This window comes from Tetrao urogallus (genome assembly GCF_951394365.1).
Source record: "Tetrao urogallus genome assembly, chromosome: 7".
Lineage (NCBI taxonomy): Eukaryota > Metazoa > Chordata > Aves > Galliformes > Phasianidae > Tetrao > Tetrao urogallus.
In genome coordinates this window covers 40,193,075-40,216,477 of record NC_136820.1, presented here as the reverse complement: position 1 = coordinate 40,216,477, position 23,403 = coordinate 40,193,075, and the positions used below count along the sequence as shown (strand labels likewise).

The 23,403-nt window shown below is 34.3% G+C and overlaps 1 protein-coding gene across 3 annotated transcripts in view; it reads left to right on the top strand.

The window, feature by feature from the left end:
* Positions 1 to 22,370, top strand: part of PFKP (phosphofructokinase, platelet) — a gene marked incomplete at both ends in the record, with an annotated part of 40,642 nt that extends 18,272 nt beyond the window's left edge. The window contains 17 exons of one of the 3 annotated variants that reach the window (XM_079538611.1): positions 103 to 211; positions 505 to 600; positions 1,335 to 1,427; positions 1,846 to 1,971; positions 2,527 to 2,591; positions 3,143 to 3,212; positions 5,648 to 5,794; positions 6,398 to 6,468; positions 6,921 to 7,008; positions 7,953 to 8,105; positions 13,778 to 13,930; positions 17,789 to 17,953; positions 18,919 to 18,980; positions 19,932 to 20,043; positions 20,913 to 21,012; positions 21,594 to 21,699; positions 22,217 to 22,370. In XM_079538611.1, coding sequence (XP_079394737.1) covers positions 103 to 211; positions 505 to 600; positions 1,335 to 1,427; positions 1,846 to 1,971; positions 2,527 to 2,591; positions 3,143 to 3,212; positions 5,648 to 5,794; positions 6,398 to 6,468; positions 6,921 to 7,008; positions 7,953 to 8,105; positions 13,778 to 13,930; positions 17,789 to 17,953; positions 18,919 to 18,980; positions 19,932 to 20,043; positions 20,913 to 21,012; positions 21,594 to 21,699; positions 22,217 to 22,370 — 1,870 coding nt within the window. The remainder of the gene's footprint in view (positions 1 to 102; positions 212 to 504; positions 601 to 1,334; positions 1,428 to 1,845; positions 1,972 to 2,526; positions 2,592 to 3,142; positions 3,213 to 5,647; positions 5,795 to 6,397; positions 6,469 to 6,920; positions 7,009 to 7,952; positions 8,106 to 13,777; positions 13,931 to 17,788; positions 17,954 to 18,918; positions 18,981 to 19,931; positions 20,044 to 20,912; positions 21,013 to 21,593; positions 21,700 to 22,216) is intronic. The other 2 variants (XM_079538613.1, XM_079538612.1) reach the window with 2 other exon arrangements.
* Between the last annotated feature and the right edge of the window lie 1,033 nt (positions 22,371 to 23,403).

Here is a 23,403-nt window from a genome sequence, read left to right as displayed (position 1 = left end):
TATGTATTGTCTTCAGTAGTTTGTATTTTGTACAAATATAATTATGAAAAATTAAAAAAATCTGAACAATAAATGTCTAATTATTTTTGTTATATTTATTAGGTATTTAGCTCTTGTCAGTGCCTTAGCTTGTGGTGCAGATTGGGTATTTATTCCTGAATACCCACCAGAGGAAGGATGGGAGGATTCAATGTGTGTTAAGCTTTCAGAGGTAATGTATTACTGTGTTTTGACTTTTTGCAGATACACCGTGATTTAGCAATGTAATCAGACCTTTCAGTACCTTTCCTTATTCATTTGATGAAAGGTATTTCAATTCATCAATGAAAAGCCCTGTATGAAAATGAAATGTATGAGAACTCTGAAGTGATCAAGTATAAGCTGGAAAGATGGGGAATATTTCTTAATGTATAACAATTGCTTTTAAAATTGTGCTGTGATTTTTTTTTTTTTTTTTTTTTTTTTTTTTGCTGATATGTGGATATGCTTTTGTTTTTACTGTAGAACCGTGCACGAAAGAAAAGGCTGAATATTATTATTGTAGCTGAAGGCGCTATTGATTGCCACAACAAACCTATAACATCAGAGAAGGTTAAAGATGTAAGTGTCAATAGTGTCAATATCCTTAAGATGCACTTTCTGTTCACAATAGGGAGTTTTTTTACTAACAATAGCATTTCTATAGTATAAATTGATCATAGAATCGTAGAATGTTTTGGATTGGAAGGGACCTTTAAGATCATCTCCTTCCACCCCCTTGCTATTTATAGGTAGGGACATCAGCCTCTAGACCAGGTTGCTCAAAGCCCCGTCCATCCTGGCCTTAAATGCTGACAGGGAGGGGCCATTCACAGCCTCACCAGGCAACTTGTTCCAGACCCTCACAGTAAAGAATTTTTCTGATATCTAGTGTAAATGTACCCTCTTCCAATTTAACTGCATTTCCCCTCATTCTGTCACTACCTGCCCTTATAGAAAGTCCCTCCTCAACTTTCTTGTAGGCCCCCTTCAGGTACTGGAAGGCCACCATGAGGTTTCCTTGGAGCCTTCTCTTCTCCAGGCTGAAGAGCCCCAGCACTCTCAGCCTACCCTTGTAGGGGAGGTGCTCCAGCCCTCTGATCATCTTCATGGTCCTCCTCTGGACCTGCTCCAACAGCTCCATGTCCTTCTTCTACAATAATGAAAAAAAAGTTGACATGTTAAAAATGGACAATATGTGAGAGTATGTGAGATTTTTTTATTATTACAGTAACACTTGAAACAGTGTAATGCATGAACATAGTTCATGAAGTAGTTACACTAATAAAACCATTCCATTTTGAAATTCTTTGCAGCTTGTGGTTCAGCGGCTTGGATTTGACACTCGAGTGACTATCTTGGGTCATGTGCAAAGAGGTGGAACTCCTTCAGCTTTTGATAGAATTTTGGTGAGTGAACCTAGAATAACTTGTTTTGGCACCAAATGGTAGAAGTAAATAGTATGTTTTTACTTTCTTCACAGTTGATCATTTGTAGTAGTTTCACACTGATAAGCTGAGCTACACCATCTGCATAGATTTATTTTTTTCTTATTAGGGTGAAGGAGGTATCAAATTGTCTGGAAACCTCAAATTTAAAATAGTGAAGAGCTTTGCATAAAAAAAAAAATCTGCAGTAGGGCTAAAAAGCAAAGCTGCAAGAACAATCTTGCATGTTTTATAGTCTGATGTGGTATCAGGCTGCTGCTACTTCTGAAAAAAAATGTTATTTCAACTTGATTTGCAGAGAAATCTTGAGTAATTCTGTGGTTGGAAGCATTTTGCTTTTAAATGCTTGCTTGAGCACTAGAACACTTATTATTTTCAGGCAAGCCGAATGGGTGTGGAAGCTGTGCTTGCACTTTTAGAAGCTACTCCAGATACTCCTGCCTGTGTTGTGTCTCTGTCTGGAAACCAAGCTGTCCGTCTGCCTTTGATGGAGTGTGTGCAGATGGTGAGTTTCTGGCAAAAATATATTTTACAGTTATTCATTAACTATAACAGAGCACTGTATACTCTGAGGATGATGCTCACCTTGCCACAACCTCCTTTCAGGGATTTGTAGAGAGCAGTGACATCTCCCCTGAGCCTCCTCTTCACCAGGCTTCTCCAGACCCTCGATCTCTTTCTTGTAGTTAGGGGCCCACAGCTGAACACAATACTCAAAGTGCTGCCTCACCAGAGCTGAGTACGGAGGGATGATCACCTCCCTGGTCCTGCTGAATACATTATTTCTGATACAAACCAGAATGGTTGTGGCTTTCTTTGCCATCTGGGTGCATTACTGGCATCCCAAGTGTTGACCAACACCCCAGATCCTTTTCCTCCACACAGCTTTCCAGCCACTTTACTCCAATTTTGTAGCTTTGGATATTTTATGTTTGAAATATAAAATTTTCATTTTTTTTCCCTTTAGAAAGCTATTTCAGAATGTCTGTTTACAGAAATATTAGATGAATAACTTTCTGTGTTTTTCAAACATGTCCAATAATAAAATTGTTCTTTCAAGACTCAAGAAGTACAGAAAGCCATGGATGAAGGAAGATTTGTTGAGGCTGTCAGGCTTCGTGGGAGGTATTGCCACTCATATCAGTTTATTTTCTCTATAAAATGCTACATTTTTCTGCAGTTCTACCAACAATTTTTTTTTTATTTTACATAATTTATTTTCATCTGTTTTTGTGTATTTAGAAGACAAAGGAAGAGTTGCTTAAAACAGTAATTGAAACTCTTATCTGTGTTTAAAATAAGCAAAAAAAAAAAAACACCGCACAAACCAAAGAAGACAGTAGTACTAAAGACTGATATTAAGATAACTACTTGCAGAAAAAAGAGCTGCTGTTATGTATGAGCTGGCTGATTGCAACCATGTGCCTGTTTATTTAGAGCTTTGAAACCAAATGTGTTTAAGATGAGTATGTTTGCAAGCAGCTGTTAGTTTTCCTATAGTATATATACTTACATGTTAGTCAATAAATATGTTATTATATATAGGATATACAATCTTAAAAACATATCTTAAGTTGGGATACTTTCTGACAGCTTAGGGAAAAGTTTGATATTTCTTGAAAATAACTATATATTCAAAAACTTTGTAATGTTTATTTTATCTATTCATTATTTAGGAGCTTTGAAAACAACCTTAACACCTACAAATTACTGTCACAAAAAAAGCCAGATGCTGAGCTTCCAAAGGTGAGGAGTATTTAATGTGTGCAATACCTGTCTGCCATTGGGTTTTCATAACAAATCAACTTTTTTTCTCCTGCTCCCTTAGTATTATCTTCAAATCTTTGCTGTAGAATATTTTATAAAATTGGTTAATTATTATACTGGCAGAAAAATTGCTTGTAACAAACAATTTAGTTACAATAATAACTAAAAAAAAATAAAGGGAGAGACATCACTCTGGAAATAATGCCTCCTATTTATTTCAATAAATAATATGGTAACAGCGTAGCACAATAAATGCTATTTGATAGAGCAAATTTTCAACTACAGAATGCAATCTTTCAGCATAGTCACTACCATTAGCTATGCATTTCTGCCAGTGATGAACAAGAGCCTGTTTTGTTTTATAGTAGTTTTGCTATGTCCTTTAATGATGGATGACACTAGGAGTTTGTAGGTCATTTGGAATAAATAGCAAGTACTTGGATGTGATCACACCATCCAAATCTGTTTGCTTCTCTAAAAGGAGTTGGAGGGGAATTAAAAAGTAGACAAACTGTTGAGGAAAAGACTTAGCTGATCATCACCAGAGTTTACTGTATGCTCTATTCTGCTTTGCTGTGTACAAATATTTTACTGTTATGCTTCCTTTGCCTTTTTTACAGTCCTTTGGTTGAACTGAAGTTTAAAGTAAACAAAACAAAGAGCATGCAGTCTTTTATTTCTGTTTGTCTGATTGTTGTATAACAATTGCTGTCTGTTTGTTGTTTTGTGTGTTTGTTTTTGTTTTGTATTCCCATCTTCCAGAGTAAACCAAGTAACTTTTAGACCTTCTCCAATATTAAATTGCTACAAATTTGTCATGTTAATGATTTAAAAAAAAAAAAAAAAAAAAAAAATTAACATTGTTCAGTTGGTGTAAAGCATGGCAAATTTCAGTATATAAGCACAGGCTGTCAGATTTTCTTGCATTTTTCTTGCATAATTTGATATCATGTAAGTTCTGTTTTGCTAAGCATGTTTTCTAAAAGGTCAGGCATGTCGAGTTTTAATTACTTATGTTTTGCTCTCGGTATTAATTTCAGAGTTGTAAGTATAAAACAGAATAGATAAGTTACAGTGTCTTAGATTGAAATAGATACTTATTTATACACAATAAAAATATAATTCTTTTTGGGTGTCAGTGATTCTTATTGTCTGACTTTTTCTTAATAATGGACAGTGGTCTGTGATTTAACTGGTAATGTTTTATATTTCAAGTAATGCTTGTTCATGTACAGTAGTATGACATTTCACATTTTACAGTTGAAATTAAATCCAAAGATGCTTGCTAGAATTTTACTCATGTAGAGTACCTTTGTTTGTTTACCCATGCTTTGTTTATCTTTACAAAGCAATTCTATATGTGGATATTTTTATTTCTGATTTTTTTTTTCCCCTTTGAAAAATATCTGTGGTCTGAATGCTCATGTATGTATTAGCATGGCAATGTAAGTCCATTAAAAAAAGAGTTCTTAATTTGAAAACTCTCACAGCTTAGAATTGTCTGTTGCAACAAGACAGATGTTTAACATCCTATTTTGTCACTCGGTTTCATGAATATAGTCACCTCTATTGCTCAGTCAGAAATGCTCGCATCCATTTACACAGTTGTTTCATCTGGAATGCAGTTGATAACTAACAAATACAAAGGGAGAGACTAAATGTTCACGTACGTTATGTACCAAAATATTTATTACTTTTGTTTTTAAGCAGAACCTTCTCTCTTACATTATCTGTGTTTTAGATTAAAAATATATACTTGATGTATCATACTTTTCCATTTGAATGGGATAGACATTTACATGGGACACCTATTAAACTTGCAGGAGAGGATGACAGTGTATATAGACAATCAATTGTGAATCATTAAGAAATTCTTTAAAATCTGCCATAATCTGAAAATCTATATTATCATATCAAGATGCTGAACAATCTTGTTTCGTGCTATACTTCCAGCTGCTCTAGAAGCCAGGCTGGTACTTCTGACTTAAAAGTTGCCGCTGTGCATCTTTACTGATTGCATTTGCCTAACAGTTATGGTGCTAGAATGAACAAAATCAGCTTTTATTCTTTTCTGAGATATTCTAGTTGTATATTCGAAAACTTGGGTGGAAATATGAAATAAGTTGAATAGCTTAGGCATTATTGTTTATTTTTCTTGAATTTAGTTGAGCCAGGCTACAGAATTCTGAATTAACCACTTGCAAATCAAATGAAAATGTGACAGTCTTAAAGGATGTTGTGCAAATGAGAATAGATTTATGTATGTACTTTCTGACTTGACACTTTTAATGGTTTTTGGTGATTTGCAATTTCCTTTCGTGTATTCCAATATTTAACATCTACGTACGATGGAAAAATAGAACATGGTGTAGAAATGGAAGTCCTTATTCAAATTTGTTGTTTTTCTTTTGCAGACCAATTTTAATGTAGCAGTCTTAAATGTTGGTGCACCTGCAGCTGGAATGAATGCTGCAGTGAGGGCTGCAGTGAGAGTTGGCATAACTGAAGGCCACAAAATGTTTGCTGTCATTGATGGATTTGAAGGTTTTGCTAGAGGGAAGGTCAGTATAGTATTGTGTATCCCATCCCACTCTACCACTTTGTTCATGTTCTTGGAAGTTGTCTTCTCTGGCACTCTCATGAGAAGTGATTCTTGAAGTTCTTTTATTTCATAAATTCCTAAAACCCAGATTGTATCTTTTTGATCTATTTGAGCCTATACATTCATTTATATTAAGTTCTACTATTTATTTGCTAAGGAGCTATGAAATTAGTTCAGTGATTTTTTTTTTTTTTCTTTTTTTAACTGCCCAGCTGGAGCCATATATCCCAAAACTAATATCAAAAAAGCTAGCTTTAGGTGCTTGTGTTTCATGTTCATTAAAAGTGAATGTGAAAACAGGATCATATGAAACAAGGGGGCGGAGATTATCACGATCTGGAGAAGGAGAGAACAAATAGAATGGGAAGAGACTGGTAAGAAATCAAGAGAACTTAAGTTAACTTCTTGGTATTGGTTCCTATTATTGCCGAATTCATTTTTGGTGCTGCCGAAGTGCCCTACGACTTGGTTCCGCAACTTTACATATGGTGCCCATTGTTTGTTGCATGCCAGAAGTGACTGTATAATCACTTAACATAATCTCCTTTTTTTTGTTTTGAAGATCAAGGAAATCAGCTGGGGAGATGTTGGAGGCTGGACTGGTCAAGGAGGATCAATTCTTGGTACTAAACGGTAATGGCAATATTTTCCCAATTGCTATGTTGAATTCTATAATGTTATAACTTGTGTGTAATTCAATGCTTTTTTCCCCTTTCACTGTTTTAAATCTCTTATTTTATAAAAAGTAAAGATTTTTTTTAGATTTTTAAATTCAAACTTCGGTATCCTGATAGTACTATACCAACTCTGAAAAGAGAATAAAAATGGGAGTTGGGACCTCACCTGAAAAATTCACTAAGGTACTTACTTCTTAGGAGGATTAACAACCTGTATTCTCCTCGTGATTCCTGAACATGATTCCTTACTCATCAGCAAGTCAGGAAAGAAGTTTTTGTATGGATAAAATATGTAATATGAAAAAATATTTTTTCCTTATATTTACTGTTACTGCTTAATAACTAGTCATTATTGCTGCAGTGTTTGTGAAGTGTTTTTATTTTTTCTTCTGGTTTAATAATTTTCAGTACTCTTCCTGCAAAATATTTGGAGAAGATTGCTGACCAGATGCGCACTAACAACATTAATGCTCTTATGGTTATTGGTGGATTTGAGGTACACTAAAGATTAAACTTATGTCTAAGTAGAATGCATTTCCTGTTTAAAAAAAAAAAAACACTAATTTTAACCCAATCTTCATGTAAAATGAATTTGTTTATAACTCTGTTTTATAAAAAAAAACTTGAATAATGTTTTGGATCAGAAATTTTATTATCACTGATTGTTTTTGTGGGAAGCTGACATTTAAGACAACGACTAGTAACTGTAAAACAAGATGCACTGAATGGGTAAATTAGGTGGTATTGAATTATGCTATTTTACATTTAAAAAACCCACAAAAACAGCAGTTTTCCAATCTGTATCAGTACTTAGAATTATACTCATAAAGTTCTTGAGCTGTAGTAGTAATTATACTATGGACTTAAGGCATTCTTTTCACATAATGCATTTCAAAATCTATAATTTATATTTTCCCCTCCTTCCCCTTCTTTGCCCCAGTATTTCATGTTGATCGCATTTTACCAAAATGGTACCATTAGCAGTGGCCTTATTTCCGCTGTGTATTTATTACTCAACTGTTTGTTGAGAATAATGTGCTTAAATGCTTCTTCCTAAGGAATGAATCATCATTTATTATTATTTTCCCACTCTGTTGGATGTTGATATAGTTGAAGAATAGTAAGATTTCTAATGAGGAGTACCTGAAGATTGGGAAACTATCTATTATGCAGTATTTTTGTGTTGCGCAAAGCAACTTTGTTATATCAGAATTATGTATTTGCTTAAGTGTTCTGTTTGTTTTTATTTTCAGATGCGTATGTGTTTTTAACCCTGTGTGTTTGTGTGTGTATCATATTTTAGTGAATCCTTACAGTTTTGACTTGCTGAAGTGTGTCGTGGTAGAAATGGCTCTCCCTGTGGCCTGTTCCATTTTATCATTCTAACCTTGCCCTTATTGTATTCATCCTAATTTTTCACCCGATGCCTGTGCCCAACAGGCGTACCTCGGACTTTTGGAATTGTCAGCTGCCCGAGAGAAATATGATGAATTCTGTGTTCCAATGGTTATGGTTCCTGCAACAGTATCCAACAATGTACCGGGTTCAGATTTCAGCATTGGTGCAGATACTGCTCTGAACACTATCACTGATGTAAGTCTATTCTGGTGTATGCGCTTACTAACAAAGCAGTTGTGTTTAAAACTGACTACATTGGCAAGAGCTGGATATTTTTATAGACCAGAACTTTGGAAATCTAACCTGGGAAATGATGTAGTTACTTGATACAGCTGTGTTTACGATGCTCGTTTAGAAGACTAGTTTTGTGGTCTCAAAAGTAGTTCTGAAACTACAGTGACCTTTGAATTCCTAAAATATAAAATAGGATTATGGATATTCATTGTTTACAGGAGAAGAAAAATATAAAGCTTGGACTTAGTGATCATTTGATATATTGTAGAGGAAGAAATCCTTTTTATATATAAAGTGCCTATACAACCAGCTGTGACAAGTCCCAAGCAAATCTTATTCTGTTCAGAAATTGATCCTTATTTATGAAATCATTTCTGTAATAATAGTTAACTATGGGTACTTTAATAATAGAACAAATGATTATTATATAAACAGCTGAGACATACTATGATGTATTTAAAAAAATAATAATCAGTAATGTAAATGGAAAGCACATCAATTAAAACTGAACTTAGTTGGATAGAATGAGAATTGTCAAATATCACACAAAGGACATTATAAAGTATACTTACAGTTCACCTGAATCACTTACGAAGCATTAATTTGTTGTACCTGTGCTAGGAAAAGAAATTCTGCTTCTATATAATCTGACATAATTTTGTCTATGCAACACCAGTGGGAATGTAACACTTCCTTCAGGTTTTTTTTCTCTTCAGTATAATCTGTAGATGCATATGCATCACAGATACGTTTGCAGATTGTCCGTAGTTTGTTTAAAACACAAGAAAGTCTTAATAGAGCATTCCTCTTTAAAATTGAATTTACATTTTCATTTACAAAGTAATTCTGTTTCGTCTTTGTAATGAACTTTTTCATTAATTGTACATATTGAGCTGTATTTTTTAAAGTTAAAAACAAGGAACACGATGTACATTTTAAATGGGAATAACATCTCAGGTTCATTTTGAAGCTGAACTGACAGTTCCTTATCACTTAAATGTGTTTGTAAAAATTAAAAACCATTATTTTGAGAAATTTCAAGGATTCCTCAAATGCTTTCAGCCTTAAGAGCACTTACCTAATTTTCACCTGTTATTTTCATTTTACCATACCAATATAAATATTTTTATATTCAGAAAAATAAACCTTTGAGTTAACAAATTTCAATCTTGTTCAAGGCAATAGTTTGATGGACTACAAGCTAAGCAAAATTTGCTTTGAATGTACTCTTTATAAAGATTAACATTGTTTCCAGTTCTGGTATATAAAAATATCTCTCCAAAATGATTGAGGTGAGTAAAGTGACTGTGCATGACACCTTCTGTTCTCTTCTTTCTTCCTTCATAATCTGTGTGTTTACGTAACTGCCTTCTTTTCGTAGGTTATTTCATGTAGAGCAGGATCTCTCTCTCCCTTTCTCCATGCTGTTGCTGTGTTTTGCTTTAAACTTGGATTCCTAGGTATCATATGACTCCATTAGACAATAAACTGTCAGTAACTCCATATTTTCAATGCAGTAGTTGAGAACTTTTCAATATGTTGTTCTATATCAATAGCTTTTGTCTTGTTCCTGTTTTTTATTTTGCCTAGAATTTTCTCTGAAGTAAATATGAAATGTAATGACATTTCAGGATTTAGATTCTAGCCAGTAGAAAACTGTTATATTCTTTTTTTTTTTTTGGGGGGGGGGGAGAGGGGGGAAGAAATCTTTCACACTGGAGAAAAAATTCTGGTTAATATATTTGCAGTTGCCTCCCTCGTTTGTTTGAAAGTGATCCTCTAAAGAGATAATGAAAAGTGCCTCCTTTTGTTCTTTTGTCGCATGTTCAAATCAGTCTCGATAGCGATGCTCTCCCTTGTATGACTGTTAGGCTCAGTACAAGTCTTATTTTCATTCCTATTGCAGCTGTTAGATGAATAAACGTGTCACAGTTTGTAGCACTTTCAGGTTAGCATTTCTGAGGTTTCAGATTAGCACACCTAAATGTTATCGTGCTTAGTTTTTTTAAAAAATTATTTCTGTTTTATCGACAACTTTCAGTAAGGTAAGTACATTCTTCTCTGCTGGTTAACGAGGCCTTGTTAGTGTTTGGCATTGCTAGATATTTGTCAGTATATTGTCAGCTTGAAAATTACCAAAGCATGAAAGTGTTACCTAGAGACACTTGCAAATAAGATGTTATTGTGTTGCCTTTACAAGGGAAAGCAGACTAACGAAGATATCAACCAGTCTTAAACTTACTTTTAACATTAATTGTTTCTTTCTAGGTGGATTTAGCAAAGATAGCACATAATGTGTAAATAATTTCAGAATTTCTGAATAAGAGATTAGGTGAGACCATGACACTTGGCTTGTTCTAATTCATGGGTAGTGGATAGTGTGTTTGTCAACAAGTAGAATTCAGATTACATGACAGATTCTTGACTCATTTTTTTTTTTTTTTCCCATTTGTATGTATGTAGGCTTTTAATCATCTTAATAGTAGAGCATAGATTCTTTTGAGCAGCATTTTAAATTTGCTTGTATGCTCTATTTTATCATTAGTTTAAGATCAGTGAGGAAAAATTGTCACTGAAAACTCAACAATATCAAATAGCTTGAGAATCCTGGAGGGTTTTTTGTGTGAATAGGGTATGCTTAAGGCTTATGTATCAAAGTAGGTGTAATAAATTGTTTAGAATTGCAAGATAAGAACATGAATTTGGAGTTTTGTCAACAGAAACAGCAAGAAAGTAATTATTTGAATAAAAACATGTATGTCCTCACATTCATATTAGTAATTCAGTGAAATGAATAGAGTATTATTGCTGATGGCAGACTTCTGGAACGTGACAAGGAAGAAGTGTTCCATTTTTTCCACACAAATGTGAAGGCTGTGTATTGCTGTTATTTAATATCCATTTAAAACGGAGATTATACATGCTGTGGGTGAAACCAGTAAGTAGAAATCTACTTTGTAAGTAAAAGAATAAATACACAGTTAAAATTTTCAGCTATAGAACATGGGGGAAAAATATGGGGAAGATGAAAATTTAATTTGAAAAGAAAGCCTACTGATGGAGGGAGAAATAAACTGAAACTATGTATTGAATGGCAGAATATATATTTTATTTAGGGCATGTAGAACTGAATGAGGAAATGAGTCAGTATGATGAACTAGATATGGAGGACAAAAAAACCTAAAAATGCAAAAGGCTAAAACTCTGATATGCTCAAAGAATCAGTCTGCCTTTAACTTAATTCAAAGGGAAATGCATACAAAGTGATCAGCTGGTTGTGAGAAAAGGAACAGCCTCAAGAAGACCCTTACTCATTGAGGAGTGAAGAAAGCTTGTTAAATGGTCCTAATGCAATCTTTTTGCAGTTTTCTTGACAAGGATTGACTGCTCCCCTGTGTTTTCCTAGTGTTGATACTAGCATCTGTGACTGAATTAATCTGAATCAGGCAGCTGAACCAGCTGAAAATTAGTTCCAAACTAACTATCCAATTAAATTTTCATCTGTGTCAGTCCTAGCAGTGTAGCTGGGGAGATCTGGCAATAAATCCAGCCTTTTTCAATAGCCTTTTTGCATTAGCTTAACATAAAGTAAACAAACTGCAGTCTGTTTGACTGCATGTATTTTTATAAAGCATCTTTGATTCTTCCTGTACCCTTCTAAGTAATAAGAATGTAATAAAAGCATATGGAAAAAAAAAAAACCATATTATTTACGTGGTACAGTATCCCTCTATGATCTTATTGTAATCCTCATATAAAAATAATTTAAAAATGAATTGTAAAGCTAATATTAAAACCACCAATTTCTTATTTACATTTCATAATTGTTAAGCTGTTTTCATTTTTTATTTTTTATTTTTTTTTTATTTTTTTCATATACTTTGCAGTGATGCTAAGATATAATTACCTAATCCTTATGCTTGGTGGAGGTGCAATCTTTGGATATGTTTGCTAAAATCACTTGCATCAAATGAAATGGCAATATTTAATGCAAGTAAAACATATCTTTACATATCATAACTAACCAATTGTGTTAGTTACTGCTCTAAATTTTTCCTTCAACTCAGTTTCCCAAAAGTCTCATTCCAAAACTTTTTGGAGAAACTTATCGGTGTTTTCTTCTACTTCTTCAGGAAGCCTTATGGTTTTATCACCATTTTGTTTCAGTAGTGACAAAAGTTCCAACTGACTGAATTGAGCTAGGCAATTCCTACATACTGAAATATTCTCAGTGAAGTCTCATTTGCTAAATAAATAAATTAAATAGATTATATGTTTTTAATATATATATGTATCTTCTACCTATGCTGCTTCTCAGTATCAGAGCTACAGGACTGAATTAGCAATATTTTTAGCAGCATTTTAGACCGTTCCAGACATCATTTGGGAAATGCATTCTTAGCACTGAACTTAGTTGAAAAGTTCCAAAATAATACCTAAAGTTGGCATAGACTTTAGAAACTCAATTTGCACTTCATTCATGTACTGTCAGATGACAAGTCTTTTCACTGAATGGAATCTGATTTATCTGGAGGAAAGAGTCTGTAAGCAGAGCGTGCATGGGTGAATCTTTTCCCCATTACTTTCTTTCAAGTTATTGCTTAAATTGGCAGCCAAGCAGATATTTGTGAAGATAAGGTCCTAATAATTTGATTTGCTTTTCTGAACTGATCTGAGAAATTGAAGAGATGAGACTTCTGTGAGCATCATTCTTTTCTGGGAGAAAGACATTAACAAAGTGGGAACATACTATGTAATTAGGCTTTCTCATTGAGAGTTGTTACATAGGCAGTTTGAAAAATTGCCACACATAAGAAATACTGAATTAGTTTAAATTAGATAGAATTGGAATAATGTAACTTAAAGTTACTTAAAATCAGCTTGAACTTCAAGTATTTTGATTGCTGTTAGGAATACCTAGTCCTTTTCACATGCTAATTTATTTTATAGTATTTGGAATCCTCGCAGGAACCTACAGCTGCTTCTCAAAGTATCTTTGAAATTTACTTGTAAACTATAATGCATCCATGTGCACACGTTCTTGGATTTTTTTGGACCTCTGTCCAGTCTGCATCCCTAGAAGCAGATGCGTGTGTTAATAGAATCTTGGGAAGTGTAGTAACTTTTTTTCTTCTTTCTCTCAGTGGAAATGGATGTGTGTGTCTTGACTAGATAGGATAACGTAATATTCCAAAAAAAAAAACAAACAAACAAACAAAAAAAAAACACCACCGTTTTTTACGTATTTCCTTTAAATTGCTTTAAATTAATTTTTTCTAGATATCTTTCTGAACTCAATGTGTTCCAAACTGTTCTTTAAGTGTCTTTTTGTAGAAAGATTTCCAATCTACATTTGTGCTGCCTTTTCCTGCTAAATTGCTTCAGACCTTTAATGCTGTGCACACTTCATATTCACTCTGTATTAACCTGCACTAATCTGCATTTCCTCAAAGAGTGCTGTGCCAATGCAAGCCCAGTGCACTGTTGTGGTATGTACAGGATGCACCCCCAATAATCTCACCAATTGTATTTGGGCCAATGGACAGCCAAATTTACCAGCACATGCAAGGAGTCATTAGCACAGTAATCCAAACACCAAGAATGTATCACTCATACTTGTACCACTGCTTCAGGCCTATGAAAGTTGTCTGCAGCTACATGAGGCACGTTCCTGCTTTGAGGAGTTTTGCGTACCAATCTGTGTGTTGCCTGCTACTATTAGCAACAATGTGCCAGGCACAGACTTTAGCATTGGTGCTGACACTGCCTTGAATGCTATTGTGGAGGTAAGACTACATATGTTTTAAAAGTTAAGATGATAAAATGCATAAGATCAGGATACTTAAAGACCTTTAAATGTAAATTATTCAGTCACTGTTATTTTTATGTTTTAGATGTTTTTTTCCAAGACTGATTAAAATAATTCATTTTCATTGGTGTTCATCTTTTGAGATTCTGTTTCGTTATCCAAGACTATTGCATTAGTGATTAGGGGCTTTTGGTTTTTTTTTTTTTTTTTTTTTTTTTTTTTCTGAAAATAAGATTTTGCTTTTCTAAAATTTCAATTTATTTTATGATTATTTTATTTAACTGAAGTAGCTCCTCATAGCTGAATGATGAAAGCAGATATCGTAGACAAATGCCACATTCATTTCATGGGCCAGCGAGTGAGCTTAGTGTATTTAAAATGTTCTGTTATGTAGTTAGTGCTAAACACATGAATGATCCTATGGACTACATTAGGGCTAACGTTTATTAAGTGCATGTAAATATAAGGATTGCACAAGCAGTTTAGTCTGTTACAGATCTTGCTGTGATTGAAGCTTTCCATTTTGATCAGAACAGTCCTGCTTTTTCTCTTGGGTACAACTGCTGTATGAACTCTGTAATTCTTTGCATTTCACAAAGTCTGCTGAAACAACAGAAAAGGGATCTGGGATGATAGCTTACACAAGTGAGTAAACCTCTGAATAGCTCTGAGTTTTATCCGAACTCCTGTTATCAATACACATAAATAATTATGAAGCAATTGACCAAGAAAGTTTGAATGCAGATCCTGAGGTTTCAGAAATGCGGATTTGCTTTCTGCTCAGGTACTGATTTATTTATGTAGTCATTTATCTACAGGAGCTTTGTTTAATGTGCTGAATCAGAATACATTATGGGTTGGTCAGTGGGAGATGCAGTACTTACTTGCAGTTTTTCTAAACCATGGAATATAACCTCATTGTAAAAAGCTGTTTCTTTGTTTTCTTATCACAATCAATAGAAATAAGTTAAATTTCACCATGAAAACACTAGGATATAAGGAGATAGCAATGTGGCAAGATACAGTAGGTGCAAATCCATACAAAAACTTCGAGGACATTCAGGAATTTGAGACATAGAGGAATTGACTTCTGGTTTTAATACCTAATGCTACCTCTTGCCATGGTATTGTGTTGCTTAGAAAGCAATATGGTACCAGTTTTTAAAGATGGTCTACAGCAGGCATATGGATGGACTGTATGGCTGCTAGACTGCAGAAGATCAACACTGGCATTAAATACATGTGTGTGTGCAGTAAACATGTCTTTCCAAGCCTTGAGATATTTGGTCTAGTCTAATTTAATGCTTTCTATAAGTCTTGAGCTGCTGGATGAATAAGGAGCTTTTTAGTATATCTTGTACGTTACAAATAAGAAAGTTACTTTCTGAATTTCTTTGAAATTGATCAGTGCCATTTTGGTATTTGAGTATTTCTGTCACGAGCCTTTCCAAGAAAGGAAGAATAGCAGACAGTTTTTCTACTTGCAAGTATCTTGTATAGTCAGTAATGGAAATTCTTCTAAATAAATCTAAAGTGAGTAATCCCCAAAACAAACGATGATTGTTGTTACTTAGGACAATCTAGGTCTTCACTCATAATTTATAAAAAAGCAGAAAATTTGTTCTGTTACCAGCACCTGGAAACCTTATATGGAAAGTGTGGAGTTAACAAATGTTTTAGGTCTTTCAAAGTGAAGGAAACCTTCAGGTGTGTTTTTATTTATTCAGTCTCTAATGTCAGTATTTTTTATATCATAATTTAAATGAAATATCAATCCAGTTCCAGGCAGATATATATTTATATATATATATATATATTTTATAAGTTAATGCCTGCCACTGTTAAAAGTAATGAGGTTTTTATATCCATATGTCAAATGTTAGCATTTTACAGCAGTTCTTAGAAAAGCATATCTGGAACAGGAAAGCCGAGTGATTGAATAGACTGTCAAGTCCAAGACAGGTAAAATAAAGAACATCTTGAAAAAATAGTGAAGTTTAGTCTAAAATTCTTAGTTTACACAGATACTTTCTGTTCAGGATAACAGAATATCAGTCTGTGTTTTGAATGCATTTGTGTGAATTCTACACTTGTGTGTGTATGGGGGGGGTGAGAGGGGAGTATGCACATATGATATTACGTGCATCTTCTGGTAGCTGGACTTAAATACTTAGTAGTTTTAGTAATTGAATGTATTAAACATTATTAATTTGTTTCTTCACATGTAATTTCAATATTTGTTATGTGGTCTGTTTTGGTATGTTTTTGAGGCCCTTTTAACTCAATCAAAATTTCTGCTTGAAATCCAATTTTTGGTTATCTGATTTAGTTATCTGGTTGTCAGAATCTCTGAAGTTGAAAATGCCTCAAAAGTTACAGGATCTGTAACTGCTCATTCAAAACATTATTGAGGCATGGGGATTTTTGAAAACTAACATAATTCAGATTTCAAGATGATGAAATTGCCAAGTGCTCTCCTATGAGGACAGGCTGAAAGAACAGGCTGTTAAGCCTGGATAAGAGAAGGCTGCGAGGTGACCTGAGAGCCGCCTGCCAGTATCTAAAGGGGAGCTCAGAAAAGAAGGGGACAGACTCTTCAGTAGGGTCTGTTGTGGTAGAGCAAGGGGAAATGGCTTCAAGCTTAAAGAGGGTGGATTTAGGTTATATATAAGGAAGAAATCTTTTATAGTGAGAGTGGTGAGGCACTGGAACAGGTTGCCCAGAGATGCATTTGATGCCCTGTCCCTGCAGACTTTCAAGGTGAGGCTGGATCAGGCCCTGGACAACCTGATGTAGCTGTGTATGGCCCTGTTCATTGCAGGGGAGTTGGACTAGATGGCCTTTAAAGGTCTCTTCCAACTCTAAGGGTTCTATGATTTGATGCCTTCATTTTTTATTTTTACCAAACAGACACGATGTTGGAACAGTACATTCTGTTCACATAGTTTCTCTTGTCACCAGCTCCCATGTAACATTTATTACTTAATCTCTTCCTGAAAGGAAGCACTTTTGTCTAACAACTTCAAAAATAACTTTGAATGGTTGCTGTAGAAATACTTCCATTCTAGGAAGTAGGAGTTTGTCAGCTAATTTCTCTCGTGCTGCTGAAGTGCCTGGAGATATGTAGCAATGTAAGTTTCTTAGGTCCTGGAAATTTTTTTCCATGACTTCTTCAGTCTCTTGGGCAACTGTAGCAAATGTTGGTGTTATCAGTGCTGCGTGAGCATTGTATCTATTAGTAGAGAGTATTTTTTATGCTGGTTGGAGCAAGATGCAAATTAAAAAAAAAAAAAAAAAAAAAAAAAAAAAAAAACAAACAAACAAACAAAAAAAAACAGGAACAATTACTCCAGTAGTGCTGCTGGAGAGAATTGTATTTTTGTGAATATCCTTATTAATTCGCAGGGCAGAACATGTCTAAGGCCTGTAGCTGTTAAGCATAGGCTGGAACACAGAATTTTAATATCAGTGATAAGATTATATAAACTTTCAATAATAAATGGAGTCAAAATAAAGAAAAATATATACTCAAGTTGTTTAAAAAGCTCTACTATATGAACTAGTGTCTCAGTTATAAAGCTATCATGACCTATTATGTCCATGTATGAGACACATTTATTTTTCAAATGTGAAACAAATGTTTTAATGCTAGCAAAACATTTTAAAAATTACTTTGTGATGACTTACGATATTGAAATGGATGATGATATATTGAATTATTACTTAATATATTTTTAATGAAGTCTTTCATCAGTATGTGACACAAAATTGCCTGGCACACAAAAAAGTATAAAAATTCCGAGTTCTTAATTTTGAATATATTGTGTTTGAGTAGACTTGTGATCGCATCAAACAGTCAGCCAGTGGTACCAAACGTCGTGTATTCATCATTGAGACCATGGGTGGATACTGCGGTTACCTGGCCAATATGGGAGCCCTTGCAGCAGGAGCTGATGCTGCTTATATCTTTGAAGAGCAGTTTGACATTCGAGAGCTCCAGGTATGTGGCATTAGAAATGTTTTCCTTATTTTTAAATACATTCTGTTACAAATTGTTGTACTTATATACAATATGTTGTATTGTTGTACTTACATAGCTTGCTGACTATATTTGGAGTAGAGAGCTAAAATCGAAAATATATATACTGTAACTGAAAGCTGTGCTCGCCAGTTGAACTGTCAAATAACACACACCATTATTTTTGGCATTAAGTTAACTGATGAAATGATTTTACTGACCACTAAATGTTATTAGTGGAATTGTTTCATTTTTATTCCTCTGATAGAAATTCAAGTTAGATATAAATGAAAAATGCTGGGTAGTTTCCGAAGAAAGATGATGTAAAAAGAAACACCTTTTCCTCAGCTCATTTGTTAGAATGCTATATGGATCAGAAATTTAAAGTGATGAAATTGACATTGACTTTGATAATGAACTCATTGAGAGCATTTTTGAGGTGTTATTTAAATAAAGATGTCAGATTAGGATGTGACTGCATGTGAGTAAGGTGATATGGAACTTATCTACCAATGAGGCTTTTAGACTTCTGAGGTGGTTGGTTCTAACTTCTGTCATGGACGAATACAAAGCTGAATACACAGCAGAATACGGGCTCTGTTGCAAGGACTGGAATTAACTGCAGCATCTGATCATTTATGACAATTTCTATGTGTTTTGTGTATTGGGCTTATCCAGCTTCTCCATCTGTATCGCACATATAAAAATAAGTTTATGTAGCTATTTAAAAATAAGTTATTTGTGATGTGGAGGAAGAAGTTATTTTTACCCCAAGATGAATAGCTACACACTGCATGTGTTCCTAGATCTCCAGAGCTGATTTGAATTTGCACGTACTTGATGTGGAATCCTTTATAGACATTCTCAGGATAAGACAATATGTAGGCTTATTAGAGTTGTATTAAAGGGTCTGCATGGCTCTTAAAAAATACCTTTGTTATCCCTAGGCTAATGTGGAACACTTGACTGAAAAGATGAAAACCAGTATCCAGCGTGGTTTAGTGCTGAGGTAAGCAAAAGTGCTTTCAGTAGATGGAAGTCTGTCATTTCAGTGCAGTCAAAGCTGTTTGGCCTCTCATGAAGACATTTTAAGTTTATATTGTCTGATTGTTCCATGTAATACAAGATGATTAGCAGAGCTAGAAGGCAATTAAGTTGATTGGAAGCTGTTTGGAAGCTGAAATCAAAAACTTCCTTCTTTCAATGGAAATATATTTGCTCTGTGATCTGATACTTTATTCTATTTTCAGCCTGTTTTGTCATTTACTACAGATTCTTAATAATGTAGAAACTACTATATGTGTACATATGTGCGTTACAGTCTTTACTATGAAAATTATACTTAGGTTTTACAAGATAAAACATTTTGCAAAAAATTGTAATCCTTAAAACATACTTTACAGTGATACATTCATAGACATCCTTAATCAGTCCACAGCTTCTCTCTCCCTCTCTTTCTCTCATATAGAGATCTATTTTCAGTGTGTTGAGTGGCAAAGAGTTGAAAAATAAATACCATAGTAAATTGTATAAGGAAACCATTATAGTTGTATAGATTCTACTGCTAATGTTATCAGGGTAAAAAAGGAATACTTGACATTTACAGTATTCATAAGGAACAGACAGGTTTTACTCATTATCTGTGTTTATAAACTGTATAAAATATGTAACTACTTGGATTATGCATTTTCTATCTGCATAGTGAATTTGTTGGAATTAAAATGGTATTTCTCACTACATTATTCAATAATGGAATCAGGCTGACCTGTCAGTGTTGTGGGTGTAGTAAAAACAACATATCCATGAAACATGAAAGCAGACCTGTATGATTGGATGTAAATATCCACGTGATGATTGTTAGTATCAAGAAACTGAGAAAATATCTGTCATGCAATAAGTAGGGAATGTCTTTAGAACTAATAGTTGCTTTGATAACATTATTTGGCCTGAATTGTTACAGAAATGAGAATTGCAATGAGAACTACACAACTGACTTCATTTATCAGCTGTATTCTGAAGAAGGAAAAGGAGTGTTTGACTGTCGAAAGAATGTTCTGGGCCACATGCAGCAGGTAAAACTGAGCTTAACATTTCTGGACATGCTTAACTTTATCAGCATAAAGAGCATACACTATTCAAGGATGTCAAGTAAATCTGACTCAAGATTAAAGAAAATGTGTGGATTTTTGTTTGTAGGTAACTGAGAGGTGCTTATTAACATTAAATTTGATTGCAATTCCTTTTTTAAATTCTATAAAAAAGTTTAACTTATTTTCATTTCTATGTCTATATTAATAAAATTTCACTTTTTTTTTTTTTCCATAGATGCTACAGTTATTTTTCTTATATGACATCTTTAGAACATAGCTATCTACCCATCCATAACCTATCTGGCTTCTGAATTCTGATAAAATTTGGTTAAGGAATTATGCGCAGGTGGATTATCCTGGTAGAAAAGACAACATTTAACTATTCCTTATGATCTTCGTACCTTCTCCCTCTTTATCTTGCTGTACTGTTTGTTAATGGGGCAAACTGAGTTTCTATTTTGGCTATGCTACCTACTTCAGTATTGTTAGAGTCAAAGATACACAGAGTTAAATTTCTAAATTGCCTGCTTAATTCTGTGCTGAAATGAGGTTACCTTATAAAGTGTGAGAGCTTGGTACTGCTTTATGATCAGCATTGAGGGAAAGGAGGATGAAAAGGCAAACACAACACTCTTCACTTAAATAAATGGAAAGTATTATTGATTCACTGGGGATTCCACCCTGGAATAACAAAAATTTTAAATGATTTAGCTTATTTTTTGTGATAGATTGAAAAACCTTGTTTGAGATGGGGAAGATGGAGTTAAAAGGTAGAGCAGGCCATTAACAGAGAGGACCGATAAAACAGAAAAATATGATTACTGAAATAACTCAGTTAAATTTTCACACAGGGTGGTGCACCTTCACCATTTGACAGAAACTTTGGGACAAAGATTTCTGCAAAGGCTATGCAGTGGATCTCCAAAAAACTGAAGGAAACCTACCGGAAAGGTGCAGAAATACTCAGTGCTATCTTGCCTTCAGTTAGCTGTCAGTATATAAGAACTTTCCTACAAAAATATGTGAACATATGTTAGCTAGTCGATACATTCCTTTCCATCTTATGTTTTTACTATTCAGTAATGCCTTGATGTGGTTTCTCCTGTAAGATTCCCTTCTGTCAGTTGATATTTTAGCTGTTTTTCTTACCAACATTTTAAAAATCAGTGTGATTACAGTTTATCATGCATGAAGGAATTGCTGACAACATAGTTACATTTGTTCTTCCTTTTTGTTTCATGATGGCTACATGGGAGACAGAAGAAGGTAATATGTCTTCTTTGGGAATTTTTGTAAAACATTATTTACTAAAATCCAATTTAAATCTGGATGTTCAAATTCAGTTTTACTGTTTATTAATTACACTATTTTCATGGCTAATCACCAAAGATAAACTTAAAAAGATCTCCTAACCTATTAAAGTACTAATTGATGTTTTACTACTATGTTAAATATACAGTAACTGCAAATAATTTGCCTGTTCCCATACAAGTGTGAATAAAAACGATGCTGAATTATTTCATTCTTTTTAGGAAAAGTATTTGCCAATACCGATGACTCTGTCTGTTTGCTGGGGATGCGCAGACGCAACCTTGTTTTCCAACCAGTAGCTGAGCTGAAGAATGAAACAGACTTTGTGTATGTATACTCTGCTTACATTTCAAACATCTCAAACAGGCTACCTTTCACCACATCAAATGAACATTTTTGCTACAGTGCTGACACACAGCATTTGCCAACTGTTTTATTGGGCTTTTGTCTCTGGCTTACATTCAGACAGTGATTCACTTTGATTGTTCACTTGTCTTTTCAAACTACTCCCTTAATACTTATCTCATGTAATTCTGGGAGCCTACTGTCCTTTTCCATTACTACATTTGCTGTAATGTATAGAATTGGCTTACTTCTGATAAAGTTAAGTGGAGCAGCATTTTTGAGTCTTAGATGCTATTCTCTCTTCCTGTTGAAATACACCATCTAGTACGATCTATTCTTTATTATTCTGTCCTTATTTGTGCTAATGAAGAGCAATACTTGCTCCTGTTTATAAAGACGACTATTATTACCATTGGTATTGCCCAATGAGCGAGGTGCATTTGTCTTAGCTACCACATGATGACTCACTTCTTTTTTTTCCTGCCTACCACTTACACAGACATAGGATTCCCATGGAGCAGTGGTGGCTGAAGCTGCGACCACTGATGAAAATCCTGGCCAAATACAAGACCAGCTATGATGTTTCAGACTCGGGCCAGCTGGAGCACGTTGCTATGCACAGCCCAAAGGAAGCAGAAACTGGAGCCATCTAAAAAGATCATTTTTAGGTTGTTGGCATAGATGCACATTGTGAGTAACAATGCTTTAGAATCGTTACAGCTTTGTTTTGTAACATTTAAGTTATTGTACCAGCACTTTATGTGAAACACGACATTCACATGTCACACAGATTCTTTGTCCTGTATTTGTGTTATGTTTGAAACAAACCCTAGCCTCTAAATGAATAAGCACCATCTTACAGAGTGCATAGATCAGTGTTGCACTTACTAAAGAGTAAAACGTTACTCACCCACTGCACTTTGTTCCAGAATACTTACACCCAAAAATAAGTGTAGAGGGCTAGTTTTGTGTTAAAGTTACAGGATGTGCTTACTGTATCTGAAGTGAAATAAAGTACTATTGCAAACATCATGAATGTGCTGTGTCAAATTGTATTAGTGCCTGCTTCTAAACAAGTGGAGCACAATGCTTCATGAAGAATTCTCTTCCACACCTTAGTATGTAAGAGAAGTATGACAGTAATGCAGCTTTCATTGCTGCTTTGGATTTAGACCAGTAAGTCTTCACTCTTTTCTTCTTGTGCAGGGATAACTTATTTCAGGAACTAAGAAAAGCATAATGTTTCACATTTCCTTTCTTATAGCTTCTTTAAGGCTATAGCTACTCTCCCTAATAACGGAAAGCAAAATTAGTTCTTAACATTCTGTTACATACAGCCAAAAAAAAACCATTCCTTCATGTAGACTTCTGTTAACTGGATGATGACAAAAATCTAAGTACTACACCTGTAGTACCAAAATTTGATTCCCTAAACAGGCATGAGAAAAGCTGAATTTAAATACATTATGTATTTGCCCACTATGCTGCCCTTCACCACAAACTTGGCTTGATGTAAGGTAGAATGCACTGACGCATACCTGTGAGAGGAAGCTGGAATTAGCATAAAAAAGAATGAAACCAATTTAAAAGAGACATAGCACTTTATATATCCAACAGCAGACACGTTTTCAAACCAATGCCATTTAGAATTCTGATGCTCTACATATACAAAAATATTTAATTTAT